Here is a 17,749-nt window from a genome sequence, read left to right on the forward strand (position 1 = left end):
TGAAAGGAGTAAATTATTTATTGAGAAAAGCCTCCTCCAAAGTTCGTCATGTTGCTTGAATTTCAGCATTTTGATTTCTTAGCCACATCTTAACTTTGTCTCTAAGGGAATAAGGAAACATGCAGAGACAAATGACATCTTCAGAAGCCCCATGGATCCTTATAGTTTCACAGAACTCCAAGAACTAATCAATATAGGCATTCAGATCTTCATGAGTTCCTCCTCCAAATTGGTTTTGCATCACCATTTCGATTAGAGCAAATAGCAAAGAAAAGTTATATGCCTCAATAGTTGGGCAGATTATTCCAAGATGTGAACTACGAGCATTAGGGGTTGCATAGTCGCGAAGTGGTTTTTCATCTCGTTCAGCTACTGTTTGTACACGCATACGTCTTTCTCTTGTTCTTTCTCTTTGTTGCCTTCTTCTACGGAACGTCCTTTCTAGCTTTGAGTAGTGATTTGAACTTTGCATAAACCAAATGGGCAACCTGTAGAGGTACCAAGAAAAATGAAAACGTGTAAGACACTAGAGTAAATTAATGAATTAATTGAGAATTAAAGAAATTTTGACATAGTCCTCGATAGTGGTGCCAAAAACTTGATAGGACAAATCACAAGTGCACGATTATATCATCAAGTAATAAAATATTGATCCCACGAGGACTAGAAAATTCTTTTAATTATAACAATTAATTTACGTAACTCAAAGAGGAATTAAAAGTGAGTTTAAATTAATTGAACAATTGACAAGAATAATTATGAAAATAATAAAAAGAATTGAAATCTAATGTAGGAAAAGTTCCCAGGATAAGGGTTACTGCTTTTACACATGCAAATCTTTGTTTTGCTCTTTTTCACGAACTTTAAGTTGTGAGGTTGAATTGATCTTTGATATGTGTCATCCTCTTTCGAGCTCCGGCACGTGTACTCAATTGAAGTTGCACCTAGTCTCGTAGTATGATTATCAATCAAATTCTTTACTTGGATCTTTGTATCTAATAGCTTCGTAGCAACCCAAGGTGAATTTCAGAAACCCCCGAGAATTCTAAGACTACTCTCGTTAATTAGGATTCTATTTTGAATAACTAAATGGTCGGATAGTTGGGTTAACCTCTCGGTTATTCTCCAATATATGTAAGAGGTGTAATTTGTTGGTCAGACAATTAGACGAATAAAATTCAGTTTAATTATTTAAATCATAACACTCAATGAAATAGAAGTAAGAACAAGTATTTATTGAATATAAAATGGCATAGTCCAAATCCTAGAAACAAAGGGCATTACTCACTCATGATGAAGAAGAGAATACCAAATTCTAAATTAGATAATTGTAATATAAAATGTGTTCAACCCTTAAAGGAGAACCTCTATTTATCCTAATTACAAAATATTGGTCTAAGCCCAACAAAATAAATCTAAAAAATATACATCCATGACCGTGGGTGTATGTGACGGCTTCACTTTAAGTTGCTTCTCTTCTATCCAGACTCCAATGCGATTTCTTTTGGCCCTTCAATTGGTCTTCACATAGCCTCAATACCAAATTTCATATTCTTGCACACAGTCTCTACTCTTTTTGGCTTCAATCCATTCAAACTATACAATATAACCAAAAACAATCATTCAAGCCGGACAAAGAGAAATAAAAACTAAAAACAATCATAAAGTCCTAATTATATCATAAAATACAAATTAAATGCAATACAAATGTAACATAATATCTTACTCACCAATAATATAAACATTGTTATAGAGTTGAACACCTGGTGTGAATATTGAGTTATTCTCTACCATGCCACAATGACATATTCAATATGAGTAAGATCATGTGCTAGTTTTGGGTTCTTGAATTTGGTTAGTCCTTCGCTTTCTTGTGTTGCTGAACCAATATGCTTAAAAACCCTACCTCAACAAAACCGTAGCACCATCATAGATATTCTCTAACCATTTTCTAACTATGTGTGTTTCTTCACCCACAACTTAGAAGGAACCTTTTTATTCTTATTCAAAAGACTACATCACCTCTCCTCCACTCAACACACCTTCCATTATTTTTAGCATCTTTATCAAACCTATAAATATTTCTCCACAACTTATAAGTCCAAATCTACTAATCAACATCTCATATATTTATTGGTGTCCCAATTTATATCTCAGTTAGATCAAAATTTGTTGTTTAATTAAAAAAGATTTATAAGAATATAAATTAATATTTTAATATTATTTAGTGTAATTATATTAGATATTAACATAGAGATATAGAGATATAGTGTTTTTGGACAGAGGATATGTATTCCAAATCTACACCCTATCAAGACCACAATCCAATGTTCATTAAATATTATAAGAAAAGCAAAGACCAACTTTAATTTCTAAAGATACAAAATTTTGGACACCGAAACTATCTCATTTTATAAGGATTATAATGTCTTTGCAAAAAAAATTAGAAATTAATTTGATTCCTCATAATCATTTTAAGTTTTTTATTTGGGTTAGGTTGACAAGTATTATACATATCTTATTTAAATAATATAATAAAAAGGAAAAGTAACACTAAAAAATAAGTTTAATAATTATAATATATTAAAAGTTTAAAACATCCATTTTAAAAATAAATTTTATACTTTATCTTCAACTATATACTTATTTCACTTCTTAACACTTTTTTCTAAAGCTGGGCATTTATTTTGTTGCCTGATAACCACTACTTGAAATACATTAACAAATGTTATCTAATGCACCAAAAAAAATTGATACAATGATATAAGATTTCATTCATACTTTATATAGATTAAAAGGTTAAAAATTTAATTAATGATATCGATACTTGTTTGAAAGAATAATCACACACTAAAAAAAGTACCTAATACGTTTATAGAGAAAGTATCACGATCCACCTTGTCATCTATTATTGTCACATAAACACCCCTTGGAGAAGGAGAAGATAATTATTCCTCCGCACACTACACTACCATACATATACGACATCGTTTGACGGAAATGACTACATATATTACTACAAATAATATGTCTCTATCCAGGTATATTGATTTGAACTATCTGTAATACTTTATATTGAAGGAAATTAAGAAGAAGAAAATGATTGTGTATTTGATTGAATGAATTTGAATATGTTAGAGATGTTTGAAATGTGTTATTATATGAAGTCTCACAATATCTAATATTAGAATAAAATAGAATATCAATGATATATTGAACTCAGGTGTCTTGTTATTATGTGTACCAGATAGAAGCACTTAGTAGAAACATGTTTTGGGTACTTGGACCCATGTGTGTATTAGGCCTTGTAATATTTATTTTCTAATAACATCTTGGTAGATGTTCAGCGCTCACGAGGATGTAAGTACAATTAGCTTCGCCGTTACTAAATTATTTTGTTTCTTATCTTCTATTTATTCTATACACTTTATTTAATTGTTTCTGAACCAATGTTGTCCAACAATCACTTTTGCTGCAACAATAAAATGAACGAGTTTGAATGAATGGATTTGAATGGCAAAGATACAAACGAATAAAAACTAACAAATATATGATCTTTTGCAACTTTTTTGTTGAAAAAGTTTAAGAATAGCCTTACTAGCATACAGGATATTAGATATACCAAAAGAAAAAGATAATGGAAGTAAAGATAATATTGATATTAGTGTAAATATTATAAGTTTTTTTGTACTACCAACAATATTTTATTACATTTTTTGGTAAGAAATTAATCATTTTGTGATTCATGATTATTTCTCTCAACAAATATCGCTTCTAAAAATAGAACCCACAACCTTAAAGATCCAATAGGACCTTACACTTCTAGTATTTTAACCCTCGCGTTGTTGGTTAAAATATTGTAAGTTGTTGTAAGGAAAAAGGTAACACATAAATATAAATATATTAGAAGAAATAATAAATGAACATCAAACATATTATAAAGTTTCTCAACTTATGTGAGGCACCTTAAGGTTCTGCTACTTGATTATTGTTGTTACCACATTTTTTACATATTTTATAGTTCTTTAGTTTGATTTTGCTACAGAACATGTAAGACTTGATTTGTTTTTCTAAGGTTCAATTTTCTTGGTCTAACATGAAAATTGAAGATGCTTTCATATTATTTTCACTCTTTTTATTGAATGTGATTAGGTTTCTCATCTTCTATTGGCTCAATGATTAGACGAATTATTGTGGGTATGATTAGCAACCAAAAATTCAAATAATGTTTTAAATTGCAGTGATGGTATAATTATCGTAATTGTTAAAATGTTGTCGATGCAGGCACAATATCCTTAGGAATATATATCTCATTGTCAACTTGCATTCGTAAAAATTAACAAAACATTGATATAGTGATGTAAGGTCAGATCCCCAAGGTCGAGAGTTTAGTCCGTGTGAATGATATTTGTTGTGAGGTATAACAATAAACCTCGAAAAAGATTAGTTCCTTATCAAAAAAAGGTAAAGGGATGTCCTTGTTAGTACCCAAAAAAAACTTAACATTGTAAAACATAAATCAATTGTACATGTTTTATTTTAATTTTATGAGTGTATTATAGCAAGTATTAGAGTATTCAAATGAAACATGAAGTGTTCACATTCAAATCCTCCAAAGCAGTTTATGAGTGTTTTCATAAAGGAAAAAGAACAAAGAAAATGAGTAATAGTAAGTGGTTCTGTCACTCAACCAACTAGTTTATGTTGGAAGCTTTAGTGAATTAACATGAGGAATCTATACTTCACCATTAGCATAAGCAAAGAATGTCAGTAAATAATTTTTGAGAGGAGTTATTTGAGCATATAAGTTGAAAATAAATTCTATTTGAAAAACCTTGGATAAAATAATTTGAACACCCAATTAAAAACAATTTTGGCTATAAGACACGATTCACTTACTCTGTTTTCAAAATTTATTTCACATCCTAATCATCAATTTCAGGGAAATCTTTTTTGGTACTACTAAGAGTATTTCCTCACCTTTTGGATAAGGAATTAATCTCTTTCAGAGTGCGTGGGTGCTCCTCCCAGGAGTCAAACTTTTGAGTTTCCTGAAGATCTAGCATAGTCTTACACCACTAGACCAACGCATTGTTGCTTTAGTTAAAAAACAAATATGGAAAAAAATAATCAAACACAATTTAGTTGAAAAATATTGTGATTAGAAGACTTCAAAATTAAGAGTGAAAAGCCAAAACATATTTCATGTAAAAGTAAAAGAGATTGAATCAAAACTGGGTACAGGAGAATGTAACAATACATGGGTCTCAGAAGAGAGTGCAAAAGTATCTCACATATATGAAACATCTTTATTTCTATCTCAAACAAAATTAGAACATACTTAAAGTTGCTCCATTAATGAATATGGCATGATGAAATAATTTACCATGTGATAAAATTATTGCCAACAATAATATCTTCATGAGTGAAAAATCAAAAGTTGCTGGGCATCTAATTGACAACATCAAGAACCAGCTTGCGAGATTTTAGAACAGACCATCGAAGGCGTCGATAATAGGCAGCTTGAAGCAATGCCAATGATAGCACAAAAATCCATTTAAATCCCATCTGCATATAGTAGCAATGTCCTTAGAAAACAAGATATTGTTGCATTGATTTGGTAGAAAAAAAAGGGATATTAAGGAAGCAAACCAGTTTTCTCTCTTCCATCTCAGGTTCGGCGGCCCAAGTTAAGAATGATACAACATCCTTCCCCATCTGCAACAAAACAAGAGGGGGGAATGGATTTCATTTTTTCCGGAATTCGTAGAATATATGCATTAGTATTTAGGGAAAGTAATCCTCAACAAAAAAATGGTCTACCTGAGCTTCTGTAGCAGGGGTACCATCTTCATATTCAACAGCACCATCATTAAGCATTTTAGGCATAGCAATGGCTCCACCAGGGAAATAAGGATTATAGTGCAGTCCCTCTCTAATCTACATTATTATTTGAAAGATAGCCATAAGCAAAATCACAAACACACACATACCAACCAACCATAATATGCTTAAACATTGATGAATTCTGTTACACCTAGAAATCGCATTTGTCATGTTTTGTAGCAAAATCATATGCAAAATGCAAAGGCTCTTAACAATCCTCAGCCTATTATGCATGCATACCCATGCTCATTTTGTGCATGCCGTGAAAAGACAAATAGAAAATTGATTTATTTGACTGTTGTTGCCTGTACTTGAACATATTTCAAAGGCAGACAACAATTTTTTGTTTGAGATAAAGGCACACAACAAAATTTACAACAGATTGTTTTGGTTTTGAAACACCACAAGAGGTTGTCGAGCAATTTCCGTATGAAAACTTCAGCAGATTGCACAAAGTAACATTAATAAGTATGGATAAAAGCTTTAAAAATGGCAAGAGAAATAACTTACCGAAATACCAGCTGGAGGGTCACGATAACCAGTTAGAAGGGCAAACACATAGTTCTGACCATTGTGGCGAGCCTGAAAATACGAAGCGTAAAGATATTTCTGGTATGCATGCAATAGAAAATCTAAAGACATTACTACCAGACAAGTGACTTTACTTTGGTGATGAGACTTAGATCTGGAGGATAGGCTCCTCCATTAGCAAACCTAGCAGCTGCTTCATTTGCATATGGCTGAGGAAAGCGATCACTGAGTTTACCAGGGCGTGTAAACATCTCACCCTCGTCATTAGGGCCATCAACCACTTCAATCTCAGCTGCCATAGCCTTTACCTCATCTTCTGTATACGCAACACCAACCAAATCACGGTATGATATCAAAGACATAGAATGGCATGAAGCACACACTTGTGTATAAACTTGATGACCACGACGAATCCTGCTCGTGCAAAATTAGTTTAATGTATTAAGACCTGAATTAGGATTAATGCTTGATAAAACATTCATGTGAAACTTGATTCAAATACATGATGGTGGCGTATGAATCCTGCCCCATAAAATGCCTAAAAGGGATGGGGTAAATATATTGCAGAATTTAGAATATTAACTGTTTCTTTCAGAAAATTATTACAAGTTACCAAACAATGCATATTTTATTCTTGAAAAAAGAATGCATGATAATTATCATTGATCAGCATATACGACAGACAAGATTTAAACCATGTTAGATCGCATTAAAAAATAATAAATGACAAAGCAAGAGAGGAAGGCTATATGGATTATAAGGTCAATAAGACCAAATGAAAATAAACAACACATGCACCTACAATTTATTACTTGTGATTCACCTTTAAAATACACCAGGGACTAGTTGACTGTAGGTAGTTGCAAACTCGGGACAACGATATTGTCGAACAATGAACAAAATTAAAAAGCAAAATATAGTAAAAATTTCAGGTCGAACTTACGAAGCATGATCATAGGAACTGAGGATGCCCTCGTGAGGCCATGGATAGCTTGGACATGCCAGGCCATGCTCAGCTTCATCAGCTGATGCCGTTGTTGCAAAACCAAAAAAACCAGAGACACCAGCTCCAATTAAGGCAAGTGCTCTTAGGGAGCTGCTGCCAGTAGAGGCAGCACCATCTTTCTTTGAAACAATGGATGACAATAAAGAAGAGTTCTGCAATAAGTATAAAGCAGCCATTAGCAAACAACGCAATCAGAATTGTTCCATGGGAGGCAAATTGTTATAAACTCGTCAAGATCATATGACATGTACAAGTATTCCTATCATGCCAGTCTGTAGAAAGGTCTGACCTACATGTGAAACGATGAATATCAGCGTATGAAGGAATGGAAGATAGCTCCCACTACTAGGACTTGGACCCAAGTCCTCAGCCCTAATAAAAGAAAAGAATTGAAGCCGGGATGTGAACAAGTCCACCTGAAGCACTTCTAAGTACTCCTTGTACCCTAAATTGAGGAGATATAGTGTAAATGGAAGCCGGAGATTTACATCTCTTTAATTTTGATCCACTAATTGGGTGAGGTGATTTACAGCATCATATGATGCCCCTAAACTATCAAAAGATTGTTTTTTTGTAAGTGAAAAGTCTTAATTACTACTACAGAGTGGCACTTCTTTGGTTCTTAATAGTGTAAAAAGTTTTATACAAACAGTGGATGAAATTTAAACTCTTCAAAATGATTTTTTATTAAGTAGTTGCTTAATTGCAAGCCAGATAAAATTAATTCAAAGGACTCATTTATGCTTCAAGTATAATTAGCAACAACAATACAAATGCAAAATTGTATAAGTATAACATGCTTCTAAAAAGCCACAGTGAGATACACTGATGAAAATGGTAAAGACACATGGATAAAGGCGCATAATTTGAAGGGGAATTCTAGAACTAGGCGGAAAAATAACAAATTTTTTCAGATTCTAATCATTTTAGCACAATTTTATTGTTGATCCATGTCATAAAAGATTCAAAAAAGTTCAATGCAGAGTTCCCAGGAAAACAGTACATTTTGATATGTGGGATGGTTACATAGTATGCAACATTAAAACAATATACAATATGTTAAGGGTAAAGTAGACTTTGGTAGGCATTCGGTTAGTTTCCGTAAAAGCAATGGCTAAAACTTCAAGTTCAACCTTTCTTTTTCTGCTATTGATTTTGTTTTAACATGTTAATCTCAGCTACCTCAGTTACGGTAACTGATTGATTACTTTTGGCAAACTACATCGCATGAAGGTTCTACAATTCCATATGCATATGTTCAGACTGCCTAACAAATCAAGTGAAACTTATATATGAAGATGGAAAAGTTGTGGTAACTCAACTAGATATTGCAAAATAATTATTGGTTTAGATTCAGGCACGATGGAAAAAAGAGAGACGGCTAACAATAACAGTGAATATATTATTATACTTTTATAGGATGCAATGTGATATAAAAGACTAACATAGTACCCATACCAAGGGTTCCAATTAAGTCCATGACTTTCTAGCATAGTAATACTCACTGGGCCATCCAACAGCCAGTTCGTCAATGCATGTTACTTATAAACTGAGTAATCCAAATTGATCAGATGTACTTAAAACCTAAGTTGAAGAGATAACAGTTGGAATCAAAGGGTTTTAGTTAAGAGTAAGATGGACTGCACTGTGAAAATTCAGGAAGACGCAAGTTACGAATGTTGTGGACAAGGTAATGAAAAGTGCAATTTGATGCGTCGTATCATATGATTCAACGCTTTTCATGGTGGAGAGCATGTTGATGAAGGCAGAAAAGTGAGTCTATGGCAGCACAACACTTCTTTTTTACAATCAAACTTTTATCCCACTCTTTCTTAATCATTCTGCCTATGGTTTTTCTTGGTCTCTCTCTTCCTCTAAGAATTGGACTAGCCTCTATTTAATCTCTCCTTATGGGAGCTTCTACTAGTCTTCTCCACACATGTCCAATCCACATAAGGCGTGATTCTACAATCTTTTCTATAATAGGAGCTACTTAAACTGTCTCTATAATGCATTCATTTCTAATATTATTTTGTTTGTTGTATCCACTCATCCAACGTAACATTCACATATCTGTTACATGAAATCTATTCTCTCGTTGATATTTTATTGTCCAACTTTCAGTCCCATATAATATTGACGGTTTTATCATGCAGTAAAAGTGCTTTATATTTTTTAATTGAAACAAAAAGCACTTTTAAAAATCGTTTTATAAATGTGTTTTCTTTTTTTTTAAAAACGCTTTCCTAAAAAATTATTTTTTGAACTTTAAAATATTGTGTTTTTTGCAATATTCTACAAGCTTGTAACGTTTAAGGTTCTATGTATAAAGTTTTTAGAGAAAATTTATATATGCTAAGTATTTAACAACAAACTCTTAATATTAATCACATTCACATGTTCTATCATTAATCTCAACATCATCAGAGCAAGGGGTACTAATAAAAAATCAAACTCTTAAGTGAGAATGAGAAACATATACAAGAAAATGATAGTTGAAATAGTGGGGAAATTGAAAAGCAAAGGACACCATTTGTGAATGCTTTTTTTATCAATTGGATCCAAAAAGATATATCTATGGATATCAGTGTTGCCCATGGCGGATGGCGGTTGTCAAAATTCAGCCATGAAGGCGTTGCGGGCAAATAGCGGACATCATAATGACGATTGACAAAAAATAAATAAAAAATATAATATAATAGGAAAAATAAAATAATAATATAATAACACAAAAATTAAACAATAACATAAAGTTTAATAAAAATTATTAAGTATCAATGTCTCATAACATCATAAGATCGGCAAAAAGTAAAATAAACAATACTAACAAGTAAACATTTTAAATTCGTATATAAACTAAACTGGAAAAAAAAAATTAAGCTGTGAAAAAATAAGTAAACTGAAGAGAGAAAAACATAAACTGGGAAAAAAAGTAATTTGAGAAAGAAAAAAATTTAAAAGTAAATAAAAAACGAAATTAAAAAAATAGAATGAAAAAGAGATAAAGAAATGATAAAACAAGAAACAAGAGAGAAATAAAAATAGAGAAAGGAAAAAACAATGAAAAAGAGTTAACAAACGTGATTGTGACGGCGGCAGTGGAGGCAGCACACAACAGAGAACTCAATTTTGAGAGAGATATAGGCAATAAGGAGAAGATTAGGAATGGCAACGGGGCGGGTCGGGGTCGGGTTTGCACATACCCAAACCCGAAATTCAAAACCCGAACCCGAACCCAAACTCAACGGAATTGAAAATAAAAATACCATCCCCAAACCCGAAAAAAAACCCGAAAATGATAAAGTGTTAAAGAAAATATGATATTATTTTCGTGTAATTTTACTCTAACATTTCTATTTTCTCTTGTATTATTTCATTTCTTTTATGTTTGAAGATCAAATAGTATATAAAGTAACATTAGAGATTAAAAACAATTGGCAAATGATAGAAATTTCAATTTTAAATTGAATTACCTTACTTCAAGGCGGGTTCGGGTTAGGGTCTTTGCTATACCAAACCCGAACCCGAAATTTAAACCCGGGTAAAACCCGAACCCGAACCCAATCACATCGGGTTTTCCCCGTTAAATTCGGATTCGGTTCGGGCGGGTACCCACGGGTTCGGTTTTTATTGCCATTCCTAGAGAAGATGCAAAAATAGAAAGGGGTTAGTTAGGGTTTTAATTTTTAACCAAGGGCCCAAAAAACCCATCCCAACCCAATTCTTAAAAAAAACTGACCAAATAGCCAAAATACCATCATTGCCGCCATGGCCCCTTCACCGCCATGGCGGTCACGGCTATATGGCGGGATTTCCCAAATGGCTAATGGCAATAGCCAAAAAACGCCACCGCCATCCGCCATGGCCGCTATTGGGCAACACTGATGGATATACATTAGTTATACTGGATGAGTTTGAATTAATCCATTATTAAAACTATCCATTGGATTATATCCATTTAAGTCCAACTATAATGGGTGAATTTGGATTGATTTAATTTTCTTGGATTTGGATGGATTGTGGATAATTTTGTCACCTCTAGAGCTGAGTAATGTTCAAGGAAACAGGAATGATGTGAAATGCTTGTGGCCTGATGCTACTCCTTCATCTCTATATATGTACTTGTGTATTATTTTTTAATGTAATTTTGTATTTTAAGTGAGACTACACTTCGTGTTATGCTCCACCGCTTCTACGATCCTACTCCATTTCACTCCAAGGTCGACTTTACGCTTTAATAACCTTGGCCGTGGAGATGAAAATTAAGATCACATAATAGTCATACTACAAATGAACTTACCAAGGCTTGACCATTGTTGATGTTGCATATCATTTTTTAGCACATTGCAAGAGTTTTGATATTTTTAATGTCTATCATTAAATGCTCAATTAAGACTTACAAACATATATATAATAACTATAGTAACTACAAACTTTAACTTTCATTTTAAAGACTTGCCTATTTGAATATTTTGTATGCAAAACACAAAATATTTTATGATAGTAATGTATTTAAGGGGGTTGAAATTAAAAAAAAACTTAGATAAAGTTCTTTTACAAACTACGAACAATGATATGGTGATATAGCTAATTGCTTTCAACAGTACTGTAACATTAGCCTAAGACTAATAATGATATGTTGGATAAATTTGAAAACAATATTGCTCAAATAACCAATATACTAACAGATAAATGCGCACCTATAAAACATCTCATCTTCAAAAAATAAAAACAACTCCCTTCCCATGAAATTTATATAATAGAAAATCGGTTTTTCTTTTCCCAACCCTTAAATTTATTCTAAGACCCTCCGTTTTAAATCGCTGGAATATAAATATCATGAACAGAGGAAGGTACTAGTGCTTACTGTAGAATGAGATTGGAAATTCCTCCTCAATAACTGCTGAATAACACTCCCAGCCATCTCAGTGCACACTGAAAATCATTCACCAAAATATAGAAAAGAGTACATATAATAAATAAACACACCCATCCAAGTATTAGATGTAAATTTCTGTAAAAAGATGCATAAGTGCAATGACAAAGTGCATCACCAAATAAGTGTCAGCTAAGAAAAAATTACACTGTTTTCAGCAAAGACGAATCATGAAAAGTAAACCCAAAATGAAAATTGGCACAAGAAATGCTAGCAAATTATTTTTTTCAATTTTAGATTATGGTGAGATTATCTATCAAGAACAAATGATCTAAACATTCTATATATATATTATATAGGTATCAGGTATGTAGTCTAATTCTTGGTGTAATACTAACACTTGTTGATGACATGAAGGAGGAAGTAGACAAGATTGACAAAAGGAGAAGTGTGCACACAAAAACAGAGAGAATATAATCTTAAAACTTCATGCATAATGAACACTGAATAAACATCAGTTACTACACCAGACACAAATGTTCTTTGTACAACACATACCAACAAATGGAACCCCATGACATAGGTAAAATATAATGACATGATCGTAAATTTCGATAAACCATGAATCTAGTAGTACCCTAATTCATTAAAAACGGACTTTTATCATCCTATAAAACACAATATATCATTCAGCTTTATAAGGATAACTATCATTTGATGCAGGGATTGTCACTCCACAACACAACAACCGCAAGTCTAGTATATGGTCTACCATTTAATGACATGATTCTAGCTATCCACTAAACAATTTTAAATAGCACATTTGCCAGCGTCCAGAATCAGATAATCCAATCATCAATGCTTCCATCGTTTTAAATTCGGTCCACAACATAGCGGCCGAACAGCGATCTCTGCAGCCGCATCACAACAAAAAGAACAAAAAAGGACACTAAACTCCTCTAAAATCAGATTTAATTACACTTGACACCCTCTTGTTTTCAAAAGCTTGTAATTTCAATTGCCATCCTTTCAGTCCCTTCATCAAAGGTAAGTGTAATGATAAGTGAGTATAGCTTAAAAATCAAGAGGGGTGTCTATTGTAAAATTAAATCAAAACTCAAACTAAGTTGCAAAAACATAAAATCAAGAGCCACACAGAATTGACATAAACAAGAAATACAACAACTTGCATCACCAACACAATCACACTCAATTTGAATAGGGTAAATATAATGTTCTAACAACAAAATCCCATAAGGAACATCTCTGTTTAAGGCAGAAAACAAAGCTTCAAACACCCATATGGGAAATATGCAACTATTACACATGAAAATACATCAACAAATATGAAAATTGAAAAAAGACCCAAAATTTAAAAATGGGTCAGAGATCCGAGTCACAGTGATAACTGAACATAACAACGATTAAAATTGAATAAATAAATAAAAAAGTTTAACATGGAAGAGAAAAAGGGACTAACGAAAATTGAAGCTCGATTGAGAAATGAGGATGCTTTGAAATCCAAGGAGGACGAAGAAGAAGATGATTGTGAAGAAGAAGAAGATGATTGTGAAGGAGGAAGATGAGAAAGAGAAGAGAGAGAATTGGAACACAGTGCATCGATTTTAGCCACGAAAATTGATATGGGCTATTGGGCTTTATTGACGGGCTTTAATGTTAATAGGAGAAAGCCCATGTTTGAAATTAACCTGAAAGTGAAAGTGATGAGCATAAAATGGAACTTGAACATGTTTGTTTGACAAAGGAGGTAGAAGAAAGTGAAGGAGCTAGATAGACAACAATAAGTAAATATGACTGTCCAATGCAAGAGGCTACCGAAAACGAAGAAGGTAGATACATGTATTCTAACTCCATAAATAGAGAGACTCATAACCTTATGATTATTAAGTAACAATCTTATCATTGTGTCAATTTCATCCTATGATGAAAAGGAATCCTATTAGAAAATGGAGATGCTACGTTATTCAAACTTTAACTTTAATGTATTTTGGTGTAAAATAATTTATCATTATTCAATTTTGACTTATTAAGGGGGAAATTGTGAGGTTATTTTAGAAATAAAAAGGCATATATTTTTATTAGATTGTTTGCTTGGTTAAATCACAGGATATTTTAATTTTAGAATATGAATATTTTTGACAAAAATAATATTTTATTCATCCATCTTATGTATCTATTTTCAACTTGGTCTACCAATTTTTATCTATGTCAAATTAATCTTTTGTCTTGACAACAATTTTTATCTATGTCATACCCTTTTTGTCAAAACTTTAATATAATATTATTTTTGAATAGTGATACATCTTGTTCCATCTTGGTAGCATTTATATCATGATCGGATTAAACCGTCAAGCCTCAGTTAGGTACTAGGTATGGACAAGTCCATTCCAAACATTCTGAGATCAGAACTTGACAATCGGTCAATCTAGAGAAAATATAGAGTTGATCGAACAGACCCAATCGGTCATTTGTTTATCCCACTGTCTGCATATGACTGATATGCCACATGAACAATATAGATTTTGCCACATCCGTATGCTACTTGCACCTGGTGCCACCTTCTGCCAGACGACAAAGGCAAACATGGAATACGGTGATGAGAGCTAAGATGACTACAAGTAAATTATCCACAGAGTACGGACATGTCAGAGTAGTCCAATACATATAAAGCAATTCATGCTTGTCTGGGATAGGCACGATAGGACAACATGTTCTGTCATACTAAGAACATGTACTAGATAATAGTCCATGTCATTTTCCATTATAAACAGATGAAACCACATAAGAAAGATAACTTAATACTCTCTCTATTACTCTTGCATTCTATTCTCTATACACATATGTTGGAACTTAGTTTGTGGAAAGCCATTAGTGAGAACTTTTGGGTGTGAAATCTAAAAAATTTTCAAGTCTCATATAGAAGAGTTTTGAAAAAAAACAACTTTCAAGTCCCACATTGAAGAGATGAGGAACATGGAAAAAATCTCATGTTATAAATAAAGGCATTCACCCCTCATTATAATTCACCCCAAGTTGAATGTGCTTTCATTCAACTTTTTATTTCTCCCTTATATTTTCTGTCGACACATTTCTGGCAAACTTCTCCATTTTTATTTCCATGTACTAAGAATTGGCACATACAGCCAAATTATGGGAATTTCGAGAATTGACAATGGTAGTCAGTATTGAGGGGGGAATTGACACGGGTAGTCATATTGTAGGCATTTCGAGAACTAACAATGATAGTCAGATTATGGGAAAAGAATTGGCACTGGTAGTCATATTGTAATGAGTGTATTCGATATCGGTTCTTACAATGCAGTAAAAATTCAATAACAGATATCTGAGTTGTTTTATCTAGGGGATGACGTGGTTGATAGTCTGTTTGCACATTTTGGGTAGTGTCACGAAATGTCTTAAAGAGAACGACCTAGTCGTGACTCAGCCACTAAGTATTATTTCGCGTCATTTAGAATTGTTGCAAGTTACGGTAACAACAACATATCTCTCACATACTGACTTGAGCATTAAAACATATTTTCAGGTACCCACTCAAGCACTCTCGGTCATAACTCAGGCGACATTGAAAAGATCTCTTACTCGGAACCTACCCACCTTACCCCCGACTACTTCCATACCAAAGAACATCAACTTATAAATAACATTAGATACTCTAGAGCTGTTTATTTCTCGAGGCATAATGGATTGATGCAGTATATATCTGGTGAATTTTTTGGATATAAATTTGGTGGTCATGTTGAGGATATTGCCCTTTTACAATGGGTTGATGATTGCACATTGTATAGAGCGAAAAATGGGGTTTAGGAGGTGGATGTTGATGGCAAAGAAGAATTATCATTGGTATAAAGTTTTTCATGCAAAATATGGAAGCTTTGATCTTTATATTTTGTGGTGTAAGTGTTTTAAATATCTCTTAATTTTTTTATCTAATGTTCCTCATAAGTCATTTCATTTATGTTTATTATTGGTTTGGTAAGACCTTACCCCATGCTGACACTTTAGGAGAATTTTTTGCATATCATATATCTTTATTCACATGAAAGATTTCATGTAGTTGGGTTGTTGGATATTAATGGTTCGTTTGGCAACGGTTTCTTGTAATAGTGTGATTAATATTATGTTTGTTGATTAGTGTATAAACCCATTTTCTTTTCAATACGTGGAATTATCTTAATTTATCTTATAGAGAATATATGGAAGATCATTGTTATATCCTCCTACTAAATTCTCTTACTGATCACTCTACTCACAAAAAAGTGACACATGTTACTTGTAATCCAATCATTCATAATTAAAGTATTTTATTGTGACACATGCCATTTTCTTATGGGTAAGAGGATTAGTATGATGATATAGTAAGAGGATATATGATTTTCCTATATGGAACTATTTTAATTTATCTTATAGAAAATATGTAAAATATATTTAAGTAACAAGATAATATTATTACTATATCTTAGATTTGTTAGAGTATCTTAGAGATATTTTAGAAATGATATTATCTTATTTATGATTTGTTTTCTTATTTGTTTAGGAGTATATTATTAGTATAAATAGGAGTTAATTTGTGTCTTTTCTATTAAATAATCACAATATCGTCACATTATTGTTAATGATATTACCAATACAATTTTCTATTTTGTTCATTCCTTTTTTTTCCTTCCATATCTAAACGCTATGATTTAACATGTTATCAAAGTCATGATATCCCTTTGAGGGAAGTTTAGGCTTGTGATCATTTTGCCAATTAGTTTTTCTGTTGTCACCTTCTTTCCTAGTTGATTCTTAGCCTCTCTTGTTATTCCACTTTTAAGGATTGTTGTTTCCGCTACTATTTTTTCTTCCTTCCAAATTGAGTGCATATGATGTATATGCTCCAACTTGAAAGAGAGTTTTTGTATAGAAGTGTTTTGGATCTTGTGTGGTTCATATCTATCATGGTCTAGTTATGGTTAGTACTTGTGTTCTTGTATTGATCAAGGTTCTTCATGATATTCTTGATGTTGTCCTGATTACTAGTTAAATAATGATGGTTTCTATATGGTGATGCTCTCTTGTTTTTCCTTATTGATGATCAATTCTCAAATTTGGTCTTTGTTATTTGTTGGTTGCAGTTGTGTGGTCATCATTCAATTTAATATAATTTAATTCATTCTCAATTTCAATTCAATCTTCTTCTCCTTCTTCCTTTCTCTCTTATTTGGCACGAATTGTCTATCCTCCACTTTCTCTTTTAATTCATTCTTGTTAATTTGTTTCTGTCAATTGTGGTTAAGCTTTGAGATATAGCTTATGTCATAGATCATTGATCAATTCATCTTATTCAATTTCTTTTTGCTAGAGCTTGCAAAGCTCATCATTGATCAATTCATCTGCTTCAATTTCTTTTTCCTAAAGCTTGCAAACCT

General features: G+C 32.5%; 1 protein-coding gene across 2 annotated transcripts; it reads right to left on the reverse strand.

Moving 5' to 3' along the window:
• LOC109347437 (cytochrome c1-2, heme protein, mitochondrial-like) lies at nt 5,275-13,922 on the reverse strand. 2 transcript variants are annotated; one of them, XM_019587294.1, is made up of 8 exons: nt 13,780-13,922; nt 12,291-12,358; nt 7,361-7,575; nt 6,552-6,831; nt 6,397-6,468; nt 5,824-5,940; nt 5,653-5,718; nt 5,275-5,568 (listed from the first exon to the last, which is right to left on the reverse strand). In XM_019587294.1, the coding sequence occupies exons 2-8, from the start codon at nt 12,345-12,347 to the stop codon at nt 5,452-5,454; spliced, it is 924 nt and encodes a 307-aa protein (XP_019442839.1). In that variant the 5' UTR covers nt 12,348-12,358; nt 13,780-13,922; the 3' UTR covers nt 5,275-5,451. The 2 variants fall into 2 exon arrangements, with proteins under 2 accessions (XP_019442839.1, XP_019442838.1); XM_019587293.1 differs by lacking the exon at nt 13,780-13,922 and having other exon boundaries at nt 5,275-5,390; nt 5,448-5,568.

Source organism: Lupinus angustifolius, chromosome LG05, assembly GCF_001865875.1.
Source record: "Lupinus angustifolius cultivar Tanjil chromosome LG05, LupAngTanjil_v1.0, whole genome shotgun sequence".
NCBI lineage: Eukaryota > Viridiplantae > Streptophyta > Magnoliopsida > Fabales > Fabaceae > Lupinus > Lupinus angustifolius.